The sequence below is a fragment of the Micropterus dolomieu genome, linkage group LG05 (assembly GCF_021292245.1).
Source record: "Micropterus dolomieu isolate WLL.071019.BEF.003 ecotype Adirondacks linkage group LG05, ASM2129224v1, whole genome shotgun sequence".
NCBI lineage: Eukaryota > Metazoa > Chordata > Actinopteri > Centrarchiformes > Centrarchidae > Micropterus > Micropterus dolomieu.
The window spans coordinates 13131011-13153117 of NC_060154.1; the positions used below are offsets into that span (position 1 = coordinate 13131011).

A 22107-nucleotide genomic window follows, 5' to 3' on the forward strand; every position below is an offset into this window, starting at 1 on the left:
GTGAAATATTTGCATAGATTAAGGCTTTTTTAATGCTTACATTAGACCTGTATGAACTTGTGGTGAGACCTCTATAGTTTCTCTAAAATATTCCTTTCTAAGCTCTTTCAAGAAGATGTCCTAAATTGGTTGCTTTCTCTGGAAATCTTTATGAAACTAAGGGGTCCAAGGAACACTAACGAACCAGCGGTATCGATGACCCGGGATAACGACCCCACTGAGGTTAAATAGCTGAGTTTCCCTGCCAGTCAGTCAGAACTGAAGAAGTCCTTTGGATGAGGGACGAAACGTCTTCCAGTATCTTCAACCAAGTCCAGTTGCCCTTGATTTTAACCTTCGTTGGTTTTAACTAGAACAATAGCTATCAAATAGATTGGAGAATGGACTCACAACACGTGATTTTGCTCATCCTTATTTAAGTAACATTTGCAAAAACAGTATACAGTATAAAAATACATTGACAATATTTGCTTACAAAATACATTCATGTAAAATCTAAATAGATTACAGATAAGGAGGCAGAAAATCTGACAAAAAAACAGATTTACTCTTTGGAACCAATGAGGTCAAGACACAAACTTGATTGAAAAAAAATAAAACTTAAAAGCTACATGTTTACTTCCCACTCCTGAAAAAGGTACAGCTTCTTTATGATTTCCTGTAAGGTCTGCTGGTGTTGCAGCTTGGCATGGCACGATGGCTCGTAGTTCAGGTTTCTATTATTGTCATATAGTCATTTATTCCATCCGGACAGTGACAATCATGTACATCAACAGCTTTGTGTCCTGCCTGAGTGTCCGCAAGCTAAATTGTGAGACGTCAGCCTGCTTGCTTGTTTCAAGTTATTCTGGCTTAAGCCTTAGATGAATGGGTAACTAATAAATTACAGCTCCTTGCAAATGTTTGACAGCTCTGAGTGAGCAGGGTTTGTGTTTAACTTTAGAAAATGACTAACTAATGGAAGAACTAGTTAGTGCAAGTTAGTAGTCATGTTACAAGTACAAGCTTTAAATAGTCTTTATGAAATAAATGCTGATGGCTCCACAAACAGTTTCAAGGAGTGTTTCTTGCGCATGTGTGCATATTTGCATGTGTTCTAGCCTGCAATGCCTGCCTGTTTGTTAATTTGTATTTGGATAAGAGCTACTACATGCATATTTAAGCCTACATTTTGGGTTACAAGCTCATGTGTATGAGTGCTCAAGATGAGTATATTTCACACATACAGTGCAGTGTATGTTTATCCCTGCATTCTGACTTTGAGTGTGCATGTTCATTAAATGTCGGTATTGCTGCATGCATACAATGTATTCATGTAAGTGTGCTGATGTGTGCGCATGTTTGGGTGTCATCTGAGTAACCAGAGGAGGCCAAGCAGGCCAATCAGGAGGCTGGAGGGTGTGTTCACACACCCGCTTGAGGCGTGGCGGTGGGGGTGAGGAGGGCAGTTTGTGTAGGGCTCTAAGCAAGCAGCGTAGGCCATGACGTGTGCCACATAGTTCTGCTCTTTCACCCCATGGAAGAGGTGAGCCATTGGGCCTTTGGCATAGATAGCCACGTCCTCACCGCCATGCGTCTCTGAATCTAGTGGGACGGCAGCCTGCTGCATGTACTCCTCATCGTCTGGGGAAAAAAAACGAGTGTAAAATGTAACCAGGCAACTCTCTGCTTGGATCATCAACTGTTAATACAAAACATATGCTTTAGTAGATTAGAGTCATCTCAAATTAACCATGATGTCAGTCCAGATTAACTTTATTCTTTTTGACTGTGCCACCTGCAACCCAGTAGACTATTTACTACATTTACTATATCACTGTTTGCTCCCAGCACTGGGCCATACATATAAAATTTTTGCCTACAAATGGAATAACCTGCCTTTGCCACATCAACATAAAGGGCCTTTAACCATTGCTTTAACAATAGATTGTACTGGATTCCCTTTGTTGTTCAGTGCAAACACTCCAGATAGCATTATTGGATAGCTTTAAGATTACATTCACCTCATTGATGTTTTTGTGACTGTTCTGCCCATAAAATGGTGTTTTGCACATCTTCTGTAATTTACCTAATTACACTTAATTACAACATTTGGAAAACCCTGAAGGTAGCTGAAGTCCTTCTGATAAAATTACAGCATTTACTGCCTGACTTTTTTAAAGTGAGTACTGACAGATTACATAACTTTTTCCTCCCCAAAAACAAACACACAGTGAAAGAAAACACAGTAAACACAGTATTGTGGTTTGATTATTGCAAAATTTGAAGGAAACTTGAATGATATGCTGATCATACATAGATTTCTCTAACAAACATTGCAATATGTTTTTGGCCTCCTCAGCATATAGAGAATGACTCTTTCAGTGGTTCATTTTTCTCCACATGGATACACAAAGTTTCAGACACAAATCTCTCATTTGTAATTGCAATGTTTACATAAGGTGCCAGATGAGTGTGCTCTTTTGAAACAGCACTCCTGGTTCCAAAAACATAAAGTAATGCCAGTCCATTCAAAAGGACTAAATTGGGAGTTTTAAAAGTTCAATCATCCCTGTATAGAAGTATTTCCACCTTCAAGTATACACACTCATGTAATGACTAAAGTGAATGGTGCATAACAAGAGGGGGAAGAACTGGATCATTGCTATCCAGTGTTCCACAAAGAAATACAAATAGCTTTTTTTAAGTACAGTATATGTACACAGTGAGGCCTGTGTAGAGAACAGAACAGAGGAAAGCACAGTGAATGCCATAACATATTTAATCTTTGCTTTTCAGAGAAAAACACAGGAATGAGTCAGCCGTAACCACATCAGTTCATGCTGTCTGTACACACATCAGCCCAGACGGTTGTCGCATCTGAAAGACATTAGTTTGTACTTACAGTAATCCACCATTGTGATGTTCCCTCTGGTTCCATTTATATGCACATAACCAGGGCCGTTGGCATACAGGATGCTGGTGAAGGGCATTTTGTCATCAGCTTTCTTTGGTGCCAGACCTGAATGACAAATAATGGCAGAGAAGGTGGGAAACAAAACATTGGTCACAGTATCTTATACATAGAGCCGAACAAGCACACAGACTCACATGTACTTTATGAGACAAAAAACTGAAGCTTTTAACATGCAAGTTAGTCTTAAATAGTATTTAATTAACTACATATATGAATGTTAAAAACGTCATTCTAGGGTAGTTCTAGGGTAATTTTCCAAATCTACTCTTTCTACTCTTTTTACTTCTCTTTTACTACTTTCTCCCCCTGTACTTGTAATGTTTCTAAATATGATTTTCATGGTAATATCAATCTGGACTGCATTCAATCTGGTATTTGAACCATACCAAAGATGGGATTCCCTCGGGGTGTACTACCACCAAAGGTGAATACGTGGGAGTGGTCAGCAGTGACCACAGTGAGAGTATCGGATTCTCTGGTAAGCCGCTCAGCGCGCTGAATTGCTCGGTCGAACATTACAGCTTCTGTCAGTGCCAGTTTGGCAATGCCGTCATGGTGGCCATGATCAATTCTCCCTCGTAACAGAACAACACAAAAGAAGTTAATTAGACCTGGCCTGAAACATCTGACCAATACATTTCCACTAGACTCATTTTAGCAGTAGCTAAAAGGAAAATGCCTTTTTGACAGTGCAATCTATTGTTTTTGCCTTACATTCTTCAATCAACTGTAAAGACAACTTCTTTTTTTTTTAATACAAGAACGAATCCCCTGTTTTACATTGACATTGTCATGTATTCTTCAAATCTCCATCAGGTTCAAAATTTGATTTTAAGGGCCTAAAGTTCATGGCCATAATTCAGATGCTCATAGTGACATGCTTGATGAGATTTTAAATTAGAAGACTGTTGATATGGTACTCATCTTCCACAAACAGGAAGTATCCCTTGGGATTCTTGCTGAGGATTTGTATGGCCTTCTCTGTCATCTCCACAATGGAGGGGTCACGTGTGCTGTTCCGGAAAACCTCAAATCTCATGTCCTTTGGCTCAAACAGACCTGGAAGCACCAAAACATTTTTTTTAAGGGTGCTGTAGATTTTATTTTTTAATGACTTTGGCAGTGTAAGGTGGTAATGATGAGTTAAATCTAAACAGGCAGAGCTTAAGAACACAGTGAGAGAAAAAAGAATGAAGGCCAAGTTAAAGAGGAAAATAATATATACTGTGAAAGCAATATTGCAAACTGTGAAAGACAAACAATTCTGTTGCATCTGTATTACTGTGATATGCATGATCACAGCATGGTTTTTATCACTGTAGTTAGTGGGGGATCATCACTATGTACCCCTGGTCCTATGAGGGTATGTGTCTCTTAATATAAATGAATATTGTAAGAGACTGGTATGGGCTAACTTTGCAGTTCAAATTGCAACAGAACTTAAGGGAGATTGAAGTTTCAAATGCACTTTGAATGGTAAAAATCTGTTTGGCCACTGTGGAGATATCAATGTCTAAAGGCAAGAAAACTATCTTGCGTCAGCAAGTTGTATAAGCTGTAGGTGGGTAATTTAAACATACTGACGCAGGGAAACATACATTCAGCATTTCACCTAGGTAAATACATCGCAGAGAAAACAAAAAACCCTTTGAAAGGTCTCCTCATAGATCATTTCCACAGGATATTGAGACGTGGAACCTAGGACCCTGGGAGCATAGACACACCGTTATCAGAGGTGATAATACCAGCTAACCAGAATTTACAATGCAATTTACAGTAATAACTACTCTACATGGCTGGAAAGATGAAAGCTGACCTTAGTGGAATTCTCTTGTTTCTAAGCCACTGAGAAGGTTGCATAACTTAGATAAGAAGTTTATCTGTTAATGCCTGAGTAACATAGACACAGAGGTCCAAATATTGTGCATGTACATAATGTGTGTGCATTGTTGTTTTTTTCTGCCTGTCTATCAGTCTTTTGTACTGTATCTATGGTGTCAGTGTGTGCTTTATATACTGCTGTAAATATATACTGCATCTGTCTGCGTTAACACATCTATACCCACCCATTAGCCGGTCAGTAGTTTTAGCATTTATCTCGTCAAACTCCTTCCTGTGCCAAACGTAGCGTGACTTCTTGTTCTAAAAAACAAACCAGAGGACACTTAAATATATGACTCACATTTTAAAATATATGGAAAAATCCTACAGCCATGTTATTTAATCCTACTGGTTTAGCCTTCAGCCACACATCAATGAGGTTCCTCTTGTCTTTCCGGTCCCCCTTGCGAGAGCTGGAGGTAGGGTACTCGGGGTCTGGGGTGCCTTTTGGTGTCATGTACATCCTACCTCCCCCTAGAATGACCTTAAAGAGACACCAGCCAGAATGGGATCATATTTATGATGGTCATTATACTGAAGAATTATACTGCCTTAACAATAGAGGAACATGTTTTTCACAGAAACTATTGTTTTTTTAATAATCACAACTTAACTTAATTCACCTTGCATCTCATGTGCAAATAATGGAAAAACTTTTAACCAGCTAGGCTCTATGAGTCGTGAGGATAAAGATGGAAAACGAAAATGACTGGAAGAGTACAGTATGCTGATATGTGGGATGAGATTTTAAATGCTAATTATCTGGGTAAATTACATGAGTGTTTCATTAGTGTGACCTAAGTGAGTAATTATCAGTTCTGGATGTCCATGTCTTAGACCATATACGGTGCAGTGTGAAGATAAAGATGAAAACTTATTACTTTTTAAATGGATATTGTTAAGCTGGACAAAATCTGAACACAAGTTAGTGGATGCATCCCTTGTATGAACTCTTTTTCTTTCCACCTTCTCTCTCAGTCATGTTTCCTACAACTGTCTTATAATGTCTTAATCAAACAGTTAAACAATCAAAGTCATTGTGCACTCATTGCACTTTGCAGATTACATGAGTCATATTCTAATAACAAAAAAAACTCATTTACTTAATTTACTGCTAAGCAATATTCTGTAAGGTTACATTACAGTACATGCAGACTATTTCCTAGCTGTTCCTTATCCATCTGAAAACAAAACATCAAATCATCAAAGGACAAACTACTACTGTAGATAAGCACTATACTCTCTTTCACGTGTGTAGTGACCCTTTTGAGAGTAGTACAGTCAGTTACAGTACAATGTGTTTCAAATTGAACTTGAACCTATTAATCAAATATAATTTTTCGGTATAAAAAAAGTGGCAAACAGAATCGTTTGTTACATACATCAATGTCAACGTTAGTGACAAGTTGGGTTGCAATGTCAACACAGCCTTGTTTGTGGGCACTGGAAGGAAGATCTGCATCACTGTACCAACTGCGGCTGACAGAGTGGGCATAAGCAGCAGCTGGGGAAGCATGCTGGACACGGGTGGTGGTCACTATACCTACTGATTTACCTGGACAACAGAGAGACACACCCAAATCAGAAATATAGACAATAGCACACAATGTGAAAGATTTTTCTTGGGATTTTTGTACAAATTACCAACTAACAAATAATACTGGGACCTTAATTATGCACATTGGAATTTTACTTTATGTTATGTTCTTTAATATTCTTGGGCACAGAGCTGCTCTGGAGGTAGAAATAAGGACACTGGCTCAGTCATTAATGGCCCTACAGTCTACGTTGTTTAAATAACGACACCCAGTGGAAGAGGTACAGTAGGAGTTAAGAGAGGTTCCAGTTAAGCATGTAGCTTATTGCTCTCTAGAAAAGCTTGTTGCACAGCAATGAACAAGTTAAAATCACTGCTTTTTAAATATATTTTGTATTTTCATGCTTTCAGTGTATGACAGTCTAATTGCAAATAATCAAATTAAATTAATTAATTAAAATCCTGATTAACCTTCCCTTGGAAAACTTTGCTTTTTTGTCTCCACTTAAACTTTAACAATGCAATACTGCCTCCTGGAAACTTTATATAATTTAAACTTAATGGCTTAATAAAAAAATGTCTAAGCATATAACTCAAGTAACTTTCAAACACATTACAATAGCTATCCAAGTACTTATGCTATTATATCTATGATACTCCACCATGTAGTGCCCTGACATAATGACACAGAGATGCATAAAGACTATTTATAGACAAAAAAACATGTAGAAAACTGAACATAAAACATAACTCATACATCCCGCTGCTAAACATATTGAGTATATGTCTTAGAATGGACACTAATCATCCCTCCCACATGAATCATAAACATGCCTTGACTCACAAACAGACAGTTGATCAAATGATAAACCCTGTGCATACGGTACACAAAAATTGTCATACTCTGAACACACTGAGCTATAACTCAAGTTGTAGGGAACATGCTTATCAAGATGATTGTTTTATTTCTCATATTTTATTTCAAGATATGGTCATTGCACATCTTGAGATAAGAATGCAATATAAACCAGCTGGCCTTTCACAGCACCCTCACTACTTAGCCATGCCATGTCTTTACCTTGTGCTTTTGCACGTCGTAGTACTGAGTAGACCTCGTTGCCGAAGGTGGTGTTACATTCGTAGGCCACTGCTTTAGCGCTCAGCCCTACTGTTTTAGAGTTGGCCTTCACCCCACAGTGGTAGGCTGTAGCCGTGCTAGCACTGTCTGCTACTTGCTTATCCACACTGTAGGTCTGTGGAGCAGAAACACAGACACCATAAAAGACAGGAAATAAACGGATATTTATAGTAGTATTTCCCTTTCTATAGTATAGGTTTAGACACACTCTCACTCACACTTACTGTAAGGTACAATAATTTAGGGATTATACCAGAAGCTGAATCCAACCTTTATCTGACTTTAAATCTGTTTTCACTGTTTCTACCATTTACCATTTACTACCACGTTGATTTTAGCAAAATCCCTTGTAAATCCTTTCAGGGCATGAGAACTTCAGTGGAAGTGGAACTGTATGAGGCAAGGTGCCAAGTGACTGACCCACCCTTCTTTATACTGGGATAATCATCTGCAGCGCATCTCCCTCTCTTTCTCTTTTTTCTCCTTCTCTCTCCATGTGTCACACTGTTTACCAAGCAACCACAGACACATACATGTACACACACGAACAAGTATATTACTATCTGTACATAGAAAAAAAAATATCTTTGATACGTGCTTAATTATTACTTTTCCATTAATATTAATTTGTCCTTTTGTCCAATTAGAATAACAAAAAGGCTAATACAAATCCATTGTTTTTAAGGAGAATCTATCACTCTGAATAGCCATAATAAATACATATACTGTAATCAGGTGGGATCATGTACAGGTAATTACTGGTAAATTCTGAACATTTTATTTATATTCCAAATGATAATTGAAAAGCACCAACGGTGCAGACACAAATCAGTTGGAAAAAAATCTAGTATTTAGGGTACAAGGTACAAGGTCAATTATTTCGTCATATAATGCATATGCAGTTTGTAGTTCCTTTTATGCTATAAAAAGCAAACGATATATACAAAAAATTTATCTTGCATCATGCAGTGCTGAAATAGATACATGATAAAATGACATGTGTACTGAGTGCATGGGCAGAGTGCATGCAGGTAGGCAAGTAGGCAGATAGGCCAGCCAATCATTTCAATCAGAACAAATAAAATTATTATTTTTTTTATTTTTGTGTAAGAGCATTTGATTTATTGATTGCTGCTGAGATGTAAAGAGAATTTCAACAAATATAACAAAAAATACTTCTGAAATAAATTCCCTAGCTTTAAATTACACGATGAAACCCTGCTGGCTTTATAAAATTAGAAATTGTATTGTAGTCTACACTAATTAGTGGATGAATCATTACTAATGAACTACAGGTCAACAGTGTTTTTACCTTTGACAGGGCCACATATGGGAAGCTGTCCATGGCCAGCATTGTCTCCTCCCCTGATCGGCCCTCCATCTGACCTCGCAGGATTCGAGCTGCCGACACTGTAGACACGCCCATCCCTGGGAGACAATGTTTGACAGATGAAGGTTCACTGATATGGTCCGTCTATATTTTTTTAGCTTCACAATCTCAGTACTGACATACTGAACGACATAAACAATGATTTGGAAATCTGTATTCTTTTCTTTTTTTTTTTTTAAACAAAAAAGGAAATCTGTATTCTGAATGCGTTCACATTAAATTAAGATTTTTTTTCTGTTTTGATACCACAGAGCCCAGAATACTGCTCTCTGTTCAGTTGGGGAACAATTCCTAAATCCAGACCACAAATATTAAAATGTGTTTGTTTGAAAATGGACAAAACATTTAAGGCAGTGGTTTTGTGGCTTGTTTTATCTCTTCCTGGGGTTAAATATTGGATTTGACCCCTGATTTTGAAAACCATACTTTATGAAGCCCATGTCACTGTCATGCACTCAACTCTCCCTTTAACATCACAGTCATAAATCTGAGAACATGCTCTGGGTAGGGCATTACTGGAGAGATGCACAAAGAAAACTCAGCCTCGACCACCCAGAAATGTGACTCAGTAGGTCTGATTTAAACCAGATATTCTAGTGTTAGCAGGAAAAACACTCTTAAATCTTTGTGCCTTTAAACATTCTCATGCCTCACCAGCTGTAAATATACCACACAAGTGACAATTAACGTGAACAATTTTCCAATCAAATCAATCCAGATGGAAACTTTCCCCAACTGGTATAGCCGTCCCTTTGCCATACAACACACTGCTAAAGGAGGAGACATGTAGCATGTCAGGAGTGGTTCTCCAGGGAGAGCCACCCCCTGCAGTAATTGGGATTGCCACCTCAAAGGCACTCTGTGAAGTGTTTGACCACTAGAAACATTGATAATTGTAATGGAGAAATGTTTTTACGAGTAGGTCCCCATTCTGTAATCTGCCTGTAGGTAGGAGATGAGATGTGAACTCCACCTGTCTAAGTGATCAATGTCACACTACTTCTGTCTTTCTATTTCAGTCATTACTCTCAACTCTGTCATTCCCACCTAAACATAATCTATTTAAAGCATTTGCAGAAATGACTAATGCTGGCATAAGTTTTATTACAACCACTGGCTCATCGGCTATTACAAATCTAGACACGTCTGCAATGCAACTCACACAGTCCGCTGTCCTAGCCACTTCCCTCAGTCAATTCTAAGCATAGCAAACATACTGTAACTGAACACACTTGAGCAATGCCTTGCATTGCATATTGGGCTGTATTTGTCAAGGAGGCTGAAAACAGTAGCCTTTTGTGTTCAAACTTCAACCCCAGCTAAGTCAGTATTGAAGATATGCTGGAATGGATTCCATAATGATAACATGACCTACCGTCGCCAAGGAACAGGATGATGTTCTTGGCCTGGTGGTGGCGAGGGCGGAGTTTCAGTGCAGCATCCAGTGTTGCCCTAGCCTGAGCATCCCAATAGGCTGGTTCCTTCTCAAGATCATACAATGCTGCTCGGTGGAAACACATACATAGATTATTATGTGAGAATTATATGGGTATGTTGGTGGATGGATGTGAGCAGATCTTAAACATTTAGCAGGAAGAGAAACAGGTACGTGTGTGATTTTGACTGCTTAGTATTTGTGGGTGTGTGCTTTTTGCATGTGTGGAATGGTAAAGCTCCAGTTCAGACCAGCTTCAGGTGAATTCAAGTGTGTCTATGAGTGCCTGCACACTCATGCACTTCTCTCTGCCTTTTTCTGACACTTTGAATTATATTTGGCCTAGGGTTAAATCAAGAGAAGAGGTTTCTCAAGAGGTGTCAAAAATGACAGAGGACATCCAAGAAGACACTTTGGTTTCTGTCCATTCATGCCCACTGAGGGTCTTACTGTGAAAGAAGTCAAACAGGAGAATTCCTCCGGCCACACACCAAAACAACGGAAAGACAAACAGTCCATCCCACATTTTACATAAACAGGTAGAGACAGGAAAAAAAATATACTCACACACGCTTTTGCGCATCTACACTGACACAGACTCTAACACTACTACGCCTACACACCTGAGTTTGTCAACCAATTTCTCAAGCAAAGTTTGTCCTCACACACTCACCCTTTCTTAGGTTGAGGTTACCTGCTTAAGTCTCCCTGCTCGTCCATTTGTCTGCCCACAAAGTGTTACTAATGTCCCAACAGCAGGCAGCAATAATAACTCTGTCGTCTCCTCACCTTGGCTCTGTGTAGCGGCCCAGCCCATAGCCAAGAGTATGGGGCCCAGGAGGATGAGCAGGAGACTGGGGGCCCTGCAATGTTGCATCTGCATCTCTAATCGGCACGACCTGGAAGCTGGAGAGGTTGACACAGCCGGCTTTCAGAGTAGCACACAGAGACTGAAAGGCAGACGCACAGGCAGAGAGTGAGTGCTGCTGCTAAGACCTCCGGCCCAGCCTTTTTAAAGCCCCACTGGGTGTGCAGTAAGGAAGGGCCAACGCCAGCTCATAGGCTCAGAGTCACAAAAGAGGGAAGAGAAAATGTGAGAGAAAAAGCCAGAGGAGAGAGAGAAAAAGAGACAGAGAAGCTGGGACCACACAAGAGCACCGTAGCATCCCAGCACCCCTACTCACATTGAGTCCTGAAAATGCACCACCCCCATTTTATTGTTTTAAAAGGCTGCTTGAATTTAGTTCTCCCCCGCTCTTAAGTGTAAATGATAGAAATTTGAATGGCCTTTGATGTGGTAAATAAATAATGGGTCTTTCTATGCTGTAGTCTCTTTAACAGTTTAGGACAGGGAGAGAAAAAAAAATGGCTACCCAATTTGTGTTGGCATCCATCACGATACAAATCATAACCATGTCTCTTTCCATTTCTTTTCCTCTATCCCCTGGAAAAACAGTCCAAGGGAAGAAAGGGAACGAGGTCCAGCCTATTCTTGAGAATATCATGATTGAGTCTGCTTTTCATGTCAGGAAAATAGTCATATTTCCATTTCCCCCCACAGAATGTTTGCATTTCAAAGACCCCAATATTTTCCCTCTCTTACCAAGTCAACTTGGCTGGTTTTTCTGTGGGAAGCGAAGCGGGGTTAGCATTTTTCTTCTGTGAGGTAGTGGAGACCGCCTGCAGAATGAAAATCTCTCTATTCGACGCAAACACAACTGCTAATGTGTGAAATGAAGTGAGTTGGGCCAACTTTGTTCCACACGGCCAGAAGAATCAAATTCCCGACGAACGGCCCTTGACTGGTGAACCCGCGAGGCTGAATCTTGTTACAATTCAGAGCTCTGGAAGACTTCTGCTTTCCTCCAACTGCTCACCCATAATATACCTCATATAACAAGGGTTTGCAGTTAGTCACATGTGCCTAATCAAGACTGCAATAAAATCATAGCAGCAATCTGGTTAAGAGGCCTCACATGATGTGGCCCACACCACATGAACTGGAAATACCAGTGGCAATGTGCAAAGAACAGGAAAACTTGTGAAGGCATGTATGTCTGTCCATTTGTTATGGGTTTTCCTCTGAGAGAAAGTGCAGGAAAGTCAAATTAGTTTCCTGCAAGACAAGTATAAACACCTGGTGGCTGTTTTAGGTCTCAGCACGGATCATCCATCCACCAAGGGGTGCTTAGTTTCTTTTGTTGGCTGATTATATAGCAAGCTTGAATCCATGTGGGAATGCAGTGAACACATGGGTATTTAGAAGACAAATGTAAACATACTAGGCACATTACATGTCTAAGAAATCAATCCCAAATGTATGCTTTATTTCATTTCAGTAATAGGATACATTTCAGTTGTCCGATATTTAGTCTAAAAATCTCAAAATAAAGCCATACTATTGATGAAATCTTATAATCAGATTATATTGTGTGTATGTTTGTATTACTTCCAAGGGGCAGACATCTAAATTTATATATATATATATATATATATATATATATTTTTTTTTTCCTGGCACTTGATGGAGAGCAAGTGTATACGGGATATTTATAGTGCAGCAGATGGTGATTTGTGTATACTATTGAGATCACGAAGCAGAGGAAGGTGTACAGTGGGTGGCTCTTCAATAGATTTCCAGTTCCATCCTACCATCCAAAAAACGCATGTTCATGAGGCTCTCAAATATAAAAGGTAGAGCTAAGAATGGCTAAGAATGATAATTTCTAGTGGTGTCAATCGATTAAAAAGCAAAATGATAACCACAATAATAGGCTGTGATAATTTATCATTAATCACATGTTATAAATACTCGTACTTATGTGTGTGTGGGGGGGTGTCTGCAGTCAATGGAGATCCATTTAGCGATTGCACTGATTAGTTTAGTTGTGGTCATCCAAGAAACTGCACAAATGTGCTTCTTACCTGAGAGGCTTCTTTGGTTCTAACTAAACAGTAGGAATCCCAGCTATTTAACCTCTGTGGGATCATTGCCAAGATGATCAATACCGCTTATTCGTTAGTGCTCCTGGTTGTTTTAATGACAGTCGTTATGTTTGATGGACACACCCGAGGCCAGGTTTGAATGACCATCACAGGCATTCTCACATGAGCATTTGTTTTGTTTCCAGAATTGTAAATGAGGTATAAGTGGAGTAGCAATCCTCCTTCCCCCATTAAGTGATAGTCATTCCACCAGGGTGTAAATGGCCTCCTTGACATTTCAAACCATCCGTCCTCTCTGTCTAAAATGTGTATATGGTGTTCCTAAAAGGAGTGCCCTTTGTCCTTCAGATGTGAATAAACTGCCAAGTCTTGACCTGAGGCATTTGCCCTTCTGTGTTGGGTCATGCGTTTGTGTAGAGGTTGTTTTGTTTTCCCAGTATACAGGTATGTGCATTCCTCACTGCATTAGACAGCATAAACTAGATTGCTTTCTTGTATTTGGGAATGCGGTCTTTAGGGGGGATCAGTATCTGTCTTAGCGCGTCATTGGGTTTAAAATACACAGGGATGTGGTGTTTGATGAAAATCCTGAACATACATGAAAAGTATGGTATGACAATGTTGTTGCATTTAGTCTTCTTTTCCTCATCAGCTGTAGTGTTGGTGTTCTTCTTGCATCTTGTGGATGTTTTCACAAAGGTCCAATTAGGATATCCACAGACTGTAAGTGCCTCCTTCAGACGTCCTTTTCTTGAACTTGTTGGTATGTTATCAGTTCAGTGGTGCAGGGTTATGATGACCCCTAGTTTACAAATCCGGTCTGGGCTGAGGTTAGTTATGCTGTTCAGGGTGTTTTCTTTTAGTAGTTGTATCCTTACAGTTTCTACTGCCTCCATGGTAATCATACAAGGAGTTTATCATTGCACACCATAATTTTAACTGGCTCCAGCTTCAGTCCACAAACTGTGTTCACAAAGTCAATGGAGTTTTGGAAGTGGTGAGGCGTGTTGCCGACTAAAGCTGATGATACACAGGGCAACTTTTTGAGCAATGTTGCTGGGCAATCTTGCTAAAACTATGTTTTGAATGTATAGTGGCGGTGCGGGGTGGGTGAGGGATAGGAGATCACGGTAGTAATCTTTACTCATTACCACTGATGGCAACGTTGCCCTTCACGATTGTTCTAAAAGTTGCTCTGTGTATCATCAGCTTAAGGGGGCTCGGACAGCAGATATGTGTGTGGCAATGTTATAGGTGACCAAGATGAGGCTGCTGCTTTTATCTAAACTTTCCGTCGGGAAGCTTTTTAAAGCAAAATCTGTTATTTAGCACATGGTCTCCTAAGCCAGAGTGTTATGCGTTTGCCATAGCTTTCATTATTTCGGCTAGGTAAAAATCCGCAATGGAATTATGGGAGGAAGTTGGGGTCAAACTTGGTAATATGATTAATATGAGTTAACAAAAATTACCTAATGACCTAAGTTGGTGCAGGTCATTGTATTCAATTTGCTGAATCCAAGTTCTACACTGCCTCGCTTTCTGAACAGAATGCCACAATGTAAGATATTGAGAAACAACAGACCACTCTAGTAACTACTAGTTCTTTGGAGCAAGATTTCAGATACAATTTCCTTGGAGTTCTTGGTTTTTAAGCAGCAACATTAAACATTGATGCCATAAAGTAAAAAAATATCCTACAACCCCACACCCTCTCGCCCAACTGTGCATCCTGGTGGACTATAGGGGTTAAGACGCAACATTCTTAATTTGACTTGTGCTGTTATTTAAGGTCCACTGTCCATTGTCTCAAACAAAGCAAAATATATTAATAATATAAAAAGTGGAAAATAAATATATACAGGTTTTACACACCCAAACACCCCCCCCCCCCCCCCCCCCCCCCCCCCCCATTCCAGCATCAGACTCCTCTAAAAGTAAATTACAAATGTTATACTCCTCTCTGCTTCCCTCCTCTCTGCTTTTGACATGCAGGTCTCCTTTAGCCGTTAGATTCTTTAAATTACAGTGGTTAGCCCAACTTTGCGTCTAGATTACAACTCATGGAGGGAAATGTTTAGGTTCAGGCTGTCAAAGCGGATATACATGTAGGTGGTGCCAGACCACACAGCCACCATTTCAAAGAAAGAGCCAAATCCTTTTCCCTGATGGCATTTAAAAGACATTTCTGAAATATGAAGATATGACAGAGAAAGAGATTTGGCCAAGGACATTGATGGTGAAAGTTGTAGATGCTTGAGTATTTTTAAGAAGGAAGAGTCAGAAATCCAGAAGGGAAAGAAAAAGACTCAAGAGACAGAGAGACTGCCAGATCCAAAAGAGAATAAAAGCAGAGACAGCACTGTTGGAACAATTAAACTAAGTCTGCAATGATGCCTGTGATCTATTTTGGCTTTGTCACAAATACGACCCCACTTCCCTCAAGCACACACTCTTAGAGTGACATCCACAGACAAAGAATATATCTAGATCAATTTAAGGACGTACTGTAAATGATGTAACCCTTTTTTATGTGAAGCACTGCTGACTGAGATCCCATCTCAGAACAGTTGGAAGTCCAGTCATAATAGGTTTTATTGCTAGCATGCAACTCAATTGGGGGACAATTAGGACTGAAGTATGGAGAGACCCATGTCCTGTCTCGAGACAGCTCACAGCAGCTATGGCAAGAGATTGCTACCTCAACATCAAACAGCCTGACAGCTTTGAGAAGTGGCCCCTCTTAGTTTTTAATTGGACTCATAAAGGAAATATGGAGCTTAGCCTAATTAAGCTATAGAGTGTGTGTGTGCATGTATGCATGTGTGTGTGAAATGGTGAGAGAGTAAATTAAAGAGACTGGTTTAGCAAGAAGCAGAGCACATGTGAGCATGAGAGGGAAAGAATGTGTGTATGAGAACGAATGTGTGTGTGTGTGTGTATGTGTGTGTGTGTGTGTGTGTGTGTGTGTGTGTGTGTGTAAATTCAAACATGCCTGCCTGACTCTCTGTGTGATGTGTCATAATTGTCCATGGTTTGTTATGTCTGACTTCGGACCTAAATGACATGGAAAAAAGTAAACTGCAGTAAACTCATATTCAGGCGTATAGCTCTAGTTTTACTGTGTGCATTGAAGAATATATTGCATTTGACATCATGTCATAAAAAAATGCTTTCATGGGCACATGGCGCCCACATCAAATATTTGCTCGTGGCTGTTGGTTTGCTAACCATCACCCTTTTTCTTGTACTCTTAGCATTATCACATATATAAAATTCTGACTCACCTGTGCAGTCACATCCAGTGAAGAGAAGTAAGCTTATCAATAGTATCATCTTGCAGCTGTCAAACTTATTTCTCTTATTCCCAACACTAATAGTTCTCTCCACTTTCCTCTCCTTGATTGTCTTCTTTGTCTTCCACCTCTTCTGTTTTCTTGGGAGTCCAGTTGCCTTGCGACTACAATCTGCTTCTGCTGCCTCGTTCTGCAACAATGCTGTGCAGAGTCTCTCACCTCCAAGGTATCCAGACAAGTAATAAATGAATGATGGAAAACAAAAAGTTATTTTCCTTCCACCACTACCATTTTGTAGCCTTGGCTTGCATCTTTTGTTTTAGTCAGAGGCAGAAGAGGAGAGGGAAACACACTTATTTGGACATACACATATCAGCACCACACCAGCACTCACCTTTTTTCAAATTTGCGTCAGAAATATCCATCAAATCAGAGAGCGGGACTGTTTTCCTCCCCACGCTGCCCATCTTTTTCCTTCACAATGCATCGAATCAAAGTGTTTTTCTCTCTCGATCCAATGTGGACACGTCTGTCAGCAACTCACACAGGTTGAGGCTTTGTAGTTTGCAGCAGGAAATGTCTGAATTTTTTTCAGAGGAGTCAAAGTGGGACAAAGGGTTTAAGGAATGCAGGGAAATAAAGAAGTGTGTGGATGCTGTACATTGACAGGCATGTGAAAATAAACTTGTACTAATGAGCTAAATGTTGATTGAAAACCAGGATTATGTGGGAAACTATGGAAATCCAGAGAGATACATTTGTATTCAGGGAGAAAACAAGACTTAATCAACACACACAACGGTGGCATACCTGCCTCGCAATCCTCGCCTCCCACTCAACTAAGCACTCTGCCTACCCTAGATCTTCTCCACATCAAAGACCCCTCAGTACAGTAGGCATAACACATGCACAGAAAGATTTGGCACGGTGGGGTGAGGGGTCATGAGGGAGAAGGGGAGGTAGGGGGAGGGGGGATCCACACTCCAACTGCATACAGAAGTATCATTCAAAACAAATCCATCCCAGCTGCTATTTGCCTTACCTGGCAAGACCTTGGAGAAGACCAGGCAGAAACATAAGAAATAGGCTAGCAGTTGCCAAAGAATGTGTGTGGATGTGCAAAAAGATTCCCCAAACTGATTTTATTTTAGCCTAAGTCAATGTAAATGAAGGCCAAGAAGATTAATGTTTACTAGGAGTCAAATCAGTGTGGTTGAAAAGCATAAAATTAAAAAATAAAAAGTATTGCCCTTCTAGCTTTTTTTTTGCTCTTTTGAAAGGACGCCAAAAAGAGTTCCCTTTTCCTACGTGGCCACCCAGGCGTGATGCTCGTGTTTGTGGGAGGAACATTGTGTTAGGTGGTGAGGTCGGGAGACTCGGCAACTGGCGCTTGAGGTCAGACGTAGGTTTATTTTCCTAGGCAGGCTTCTGTCCAAAAACATCCTCAGCAGCGTCCTCAGTGTCCGCCAGGTGCTGACCAGACTGGGCCTGTTAGCAGCGCAAGGAAAACTGCTATGAGACGGACAGCTTCTTTTATTCAGCTCGTTTGGAGTTATTCATTTACAATCTGGGCATTCAGGTCACACTCATGCATGGATTGCCAATAAAGCATGGGGTTGACATTTCTTGGGGAACTCACTGGACCACCCCGGGGAATGCATGTACTGTAGATAAATCTGCCATTTACAGGGTTTTAAGTAAAGAATGAGTTTCATCACTGACCCATAGGCACTGCATTAACATTACTCTTCACAGTCTCTGGCACTTCACTTGCATTTTAAATGCAATCAACAATAAATGAGTAAGCTACCAAGTTATATAATAATAAATACTTAGTGAAGAGGTCTCAACCTTCACTGATCCAGAAGAAATGTTACTGAGGCGACATAAATGTCCCAACGTTATTTTTATCTGTTTTCGGAATGCATATTCAGTCTTTATCTGCAACTCTCAAGATTTCTCAAGATTTCATTAAATTTGTATGCGTGCTAGCAATGTGGCTCTCGGGATAGACTGGATCCCCTGATTTTTCTTCTATCACCTCCACGAGGTTCACCCTTTTAGTTTGTAGTGAAATGTGTCGATGGATTGTTGTGAAATTTGGTACACACATTAATCTCCCCGTCAGGATGAATTGCAATGATTTCAGTATTAACTTAACTTTTCATTTAACATTTTTTTGTCCAATTCCTTGGTTTATGACGTGCATAATTAATGCCATTCCCATCATCCTTAGCTATAGTGCTAATTATGAAGTGTTAGCATGCCAACATTCTAAAGTAAGATGTTTTTTTTAACTTGAAGCGCCGCTGTACCGAAGCATAGCCTTACAGAGCTACTAGCATTTCTGTAAATTTGTAATCTTGTTTTACAAATCTTTTATGGGAGCTTTGCTTCTTTTTGATTAAAAAATCTTAATTGATGTAGATGAATGAGCACAAAAGGTTTTATTTTCTCGCTTTTTTTTCTGTGGGAAAAAGTCCCTCATAACTAAACATCCCATGCCCCAAGCCCAGTTCTCTAGATGCTTGTTTGGGTAACAAACAACTGAGAGACAACATTCAGGGTGGGAAAAAGGTTGGAGGAACCACCAGAGTACTTTGTGTGAGGCCACTGTTTGAAGCTGTGTTTGACGTGAATAATGAATCTGAATGCATGCAAAAGCTGGCAAACATTTTTATTGCATCTTAACTTTGCTACATTTCAATATATTTTAACTTTGACTGTGGAGCGTCCCCGTGGAGTACAGATTGTTTCAATCATTTGTTTTCAATTTTTCTCATAAACACGTTGCCAAAACTTAATAAAAGCCATTTTCCAAAAAAGTTGACCTTGATGTGTAAAGGCCATGATTTATCTCAACTGGGGAATTTAATGAACCCCATCAAGGAATGAAAACTACTTTGATCATGACCCTTCTGTTTCTGCACATGTATGTATAACTGTGTTTTTGTTTAGTGCTTCTAAACATTTTTATGTTGGGTTTCTTTTTCAACAATGTCTCATCTCAGTAGTTGTGTAAGTAAGTAAGGGTTTGCTGTCACATTTTAAATAGTTATGTTAAGTTGCACCATAGAAACAACAAAAACAAATCAAAAATGTTTAGGGGAAGACTCAGCACAACCATATTAATGTGCATTTATACCATTTCTAATGATGGTGTATCACAAACTTCAGGATTACATGGTCATAGATGTTCTAGCACGTCAAATACAGTGGGACTGATTTTTGCCGCAAATTCAGTGGCAAATAGGACATTACATTTACACATATAACACTCTCTATTGTTGTTTTTTATGAAGTCAGCCCTTAAGAGAAGGCAAAACGGAGGACAGACATTGCAGAAGCGAGGCTCGGGTAAGGATGAAAGGAAAATAGCACCAGCATAGCAACTGAGGAATGTTTTACCACAGTCTTATCTTTGTCAGGTATTTTTATGATGCAGAAATGTAGACAAGTTTGTGAACCAGCCTGTCAGCAGTTACCAATAAAGCCCTCCTTAAAGGCTCAGTCCCCCTCCAATTTGAGGTATATTTAATTAAACTGTTTAAAATACAGGTAGAAAATCAGCATTTAGTGTGTTTTCTTGTCGATGTTAATCCTAAATATACTATGCTTGGATCACAAAGCCAGCTAACTTTGGAGTTTTTCTCAGGCATCACAAAGTTGGCTCACTCTTAACTGAGCTAGATCACCATGGTGACCTTCATTGCATGGTTAACAGAGCAGATTCAGCTCAAAGGATCAGAAAGATCAAAATGTGTAAAAAAACAAAAAACATACTAACCAACCAGCTCATTTCTACATGCTTGCAATATTTTTTTATAAAATGTGGCATTTACAATAAACTCTAAAGTAATCATGAGTACCAAGTGATACTAGAGTAGTAGTAGTAGAATCACTTTTATGTATCAATGCTTTGTAGCATAAGCAGTTGCCTACTCTGGATTCAAAACGGTGCACTCAACATTTCATTTCATAAAATAAATCAACTAAATTATGTTACTTGAATGTTAATTTCTACTGCATCAGTTTTTTCAATTTTCAAGTCAACGACTTCAAGACTCCTGTCACAAGACGGCAAGTTGTGTAGTCTGAACAGCATGGCGATTGGCCGACACTGAAAGTCAAGTAGTCTGCAAGAGCCTTAAGCTAAACTTTGAGCCCCTCAATTAGCTGAAGGCGATAACTCTCAGTTTTGTGATTTTGTTTTTTGGGTACCTTTGGGTCATAGACTGAAATGCAATAAAGCTTTGAAGATGAATTAGTTGAAGCAAAGTTTTTAAGTAGAAAAATTAGACAGAGGTATATATGAGTGAAAGCAGTTCATAAGAATGAAACTTGTAAAAAAGACATCTGGAATAACAGTTTGTGAGTCAATCCATTAAAGTGAATGTAAAATGATACACTACATGTACACTAGCCAACAGATGAGTCCCTCAAATCTAAATGTTGTTAACTATTGAGCGTGTGTCATTCAGTTTTCTGTCTTGGGCTTGTAAACTCACATTCCTCAAAGCAGTAATGAAATTGTGTCATTTGTTGTTTTTTGTATCTATTCTGCCTTGAGTCTCTGAACTGCCACAGCAATAGTAAATGAACAAAGGTTGTCTTTCAAAGCTCTTGCTTGTCAGTGTTCCTTGCACCTTCCAGTGGCTGAAAAGTGAATTAATTTCTCTTTACAGTGAGGAATCTGCACAGGTTCCTGACAAACAATCTTGTTTTTAATCTCTCTCCTGAGGCAAATAGCGGACAGGGAGATAAAGCAAGCTCATTTGAACCGTATCTTAGCCTTGTTAAATAATCGATGCTTCTTAACAGCAAGCCCAGATATGGTAACTCGGGTCTGTTTTAAAAGCCTGGAGGCTTTTCTAAAGCTGGATACTGTAATGCTAACTTTTCAGATGAGACAGGTTACTGTGCAAAAATATACAATGGAAATACAACAATGAATGTATTTTGTTTGAAAATTTAAATTAAAATGCAAGCATCGCTAAAACAGAACACTCTACTTCAAGGCTAATATGACAATAACATTTCCCTTTATCTATATCAGCAGAATTAAATCTTTGATTCTCAGCAACTTCCTCACTTCAGTCATGGAGAGGAATCAATCAATCATAGGGGAAAAGAAAGGCTTAAAATACAGAGTGATAATAAAACAAAGGGGCTAAAATGTTAAGAACAGTTATTTTTATCCTGCCCCAATGCAAAAACATCACACCTGCAACAAATCCTGCTCAATATTCTGGGATTCTATCCATCTCATGACAACAAGTGCAGGTACATAGTCAGCGGCTGTTAATAGAGCATTTCTCTCAAAAGCAGAGTAAGGTTGTGTGTTTTGGACAACAAAACTACAAGAGCACAAAAAAGGGTGAGGTGTAGTGGATCAAAGTCCTCTGGTTGAGTGGAATTGCAGAGCTGTGAGGCTGCTTATCATGAGGCATCAGCTGACTAGGTAACATTGACTGTAATAATGTTTATTAATAGTAAATAATGGGAATTACAGTAATTATTCTGGCAGAACA

General features: G+C 39.4%; 1 protein-coding gene across 2 annotated transcripts; it reads right to left on the bottom strand.

Annotated features, from left to right (window-relative positions):
• Positions 1-520: 520 nt before the first annotated feature.
• On the bottom strand, positions 521-17125 carry alpi.1 (alkaline phosphatase, intestinal, tandem duplicate 1). 2 transcript variants are annotated; one of them, XM_046050654.1, is made up of 13 exons: positions 16971-17125; positions 16568-16795; positions 11127-11243; positions 10278-10403; positions 8825-8940; positions 7453-7627; positions 6220-6392; positions 5187-5321; positions 5023-5098; positions 3881-4015; positions 3343-3534; positions 2885-3001; positions 521-1623 (listed from the first exon to the last, which is right to left on the bottom strand). In XM_046050654.1, exons 1-13 carry the CDS (start codon positions 17041-17043, stop codon positions 1349-1351), a joined length of 1938 nt encoding a protein of 645 aa, XP_045906610.1. In that variant the 5' UTR covers positions 17044-17125; the 3' UTR covers positions 521-1348. The 2 variants fall into 2 exon arrangements, with proteins under 2 accessions (XP_045906610.1, XP_045906611.1); XM_046050655.1 differs by lacking the exon at positions 11127-11243.
• Between the last annotated feature and the right edge of the window lie 4982 nt (positions 17126-22107).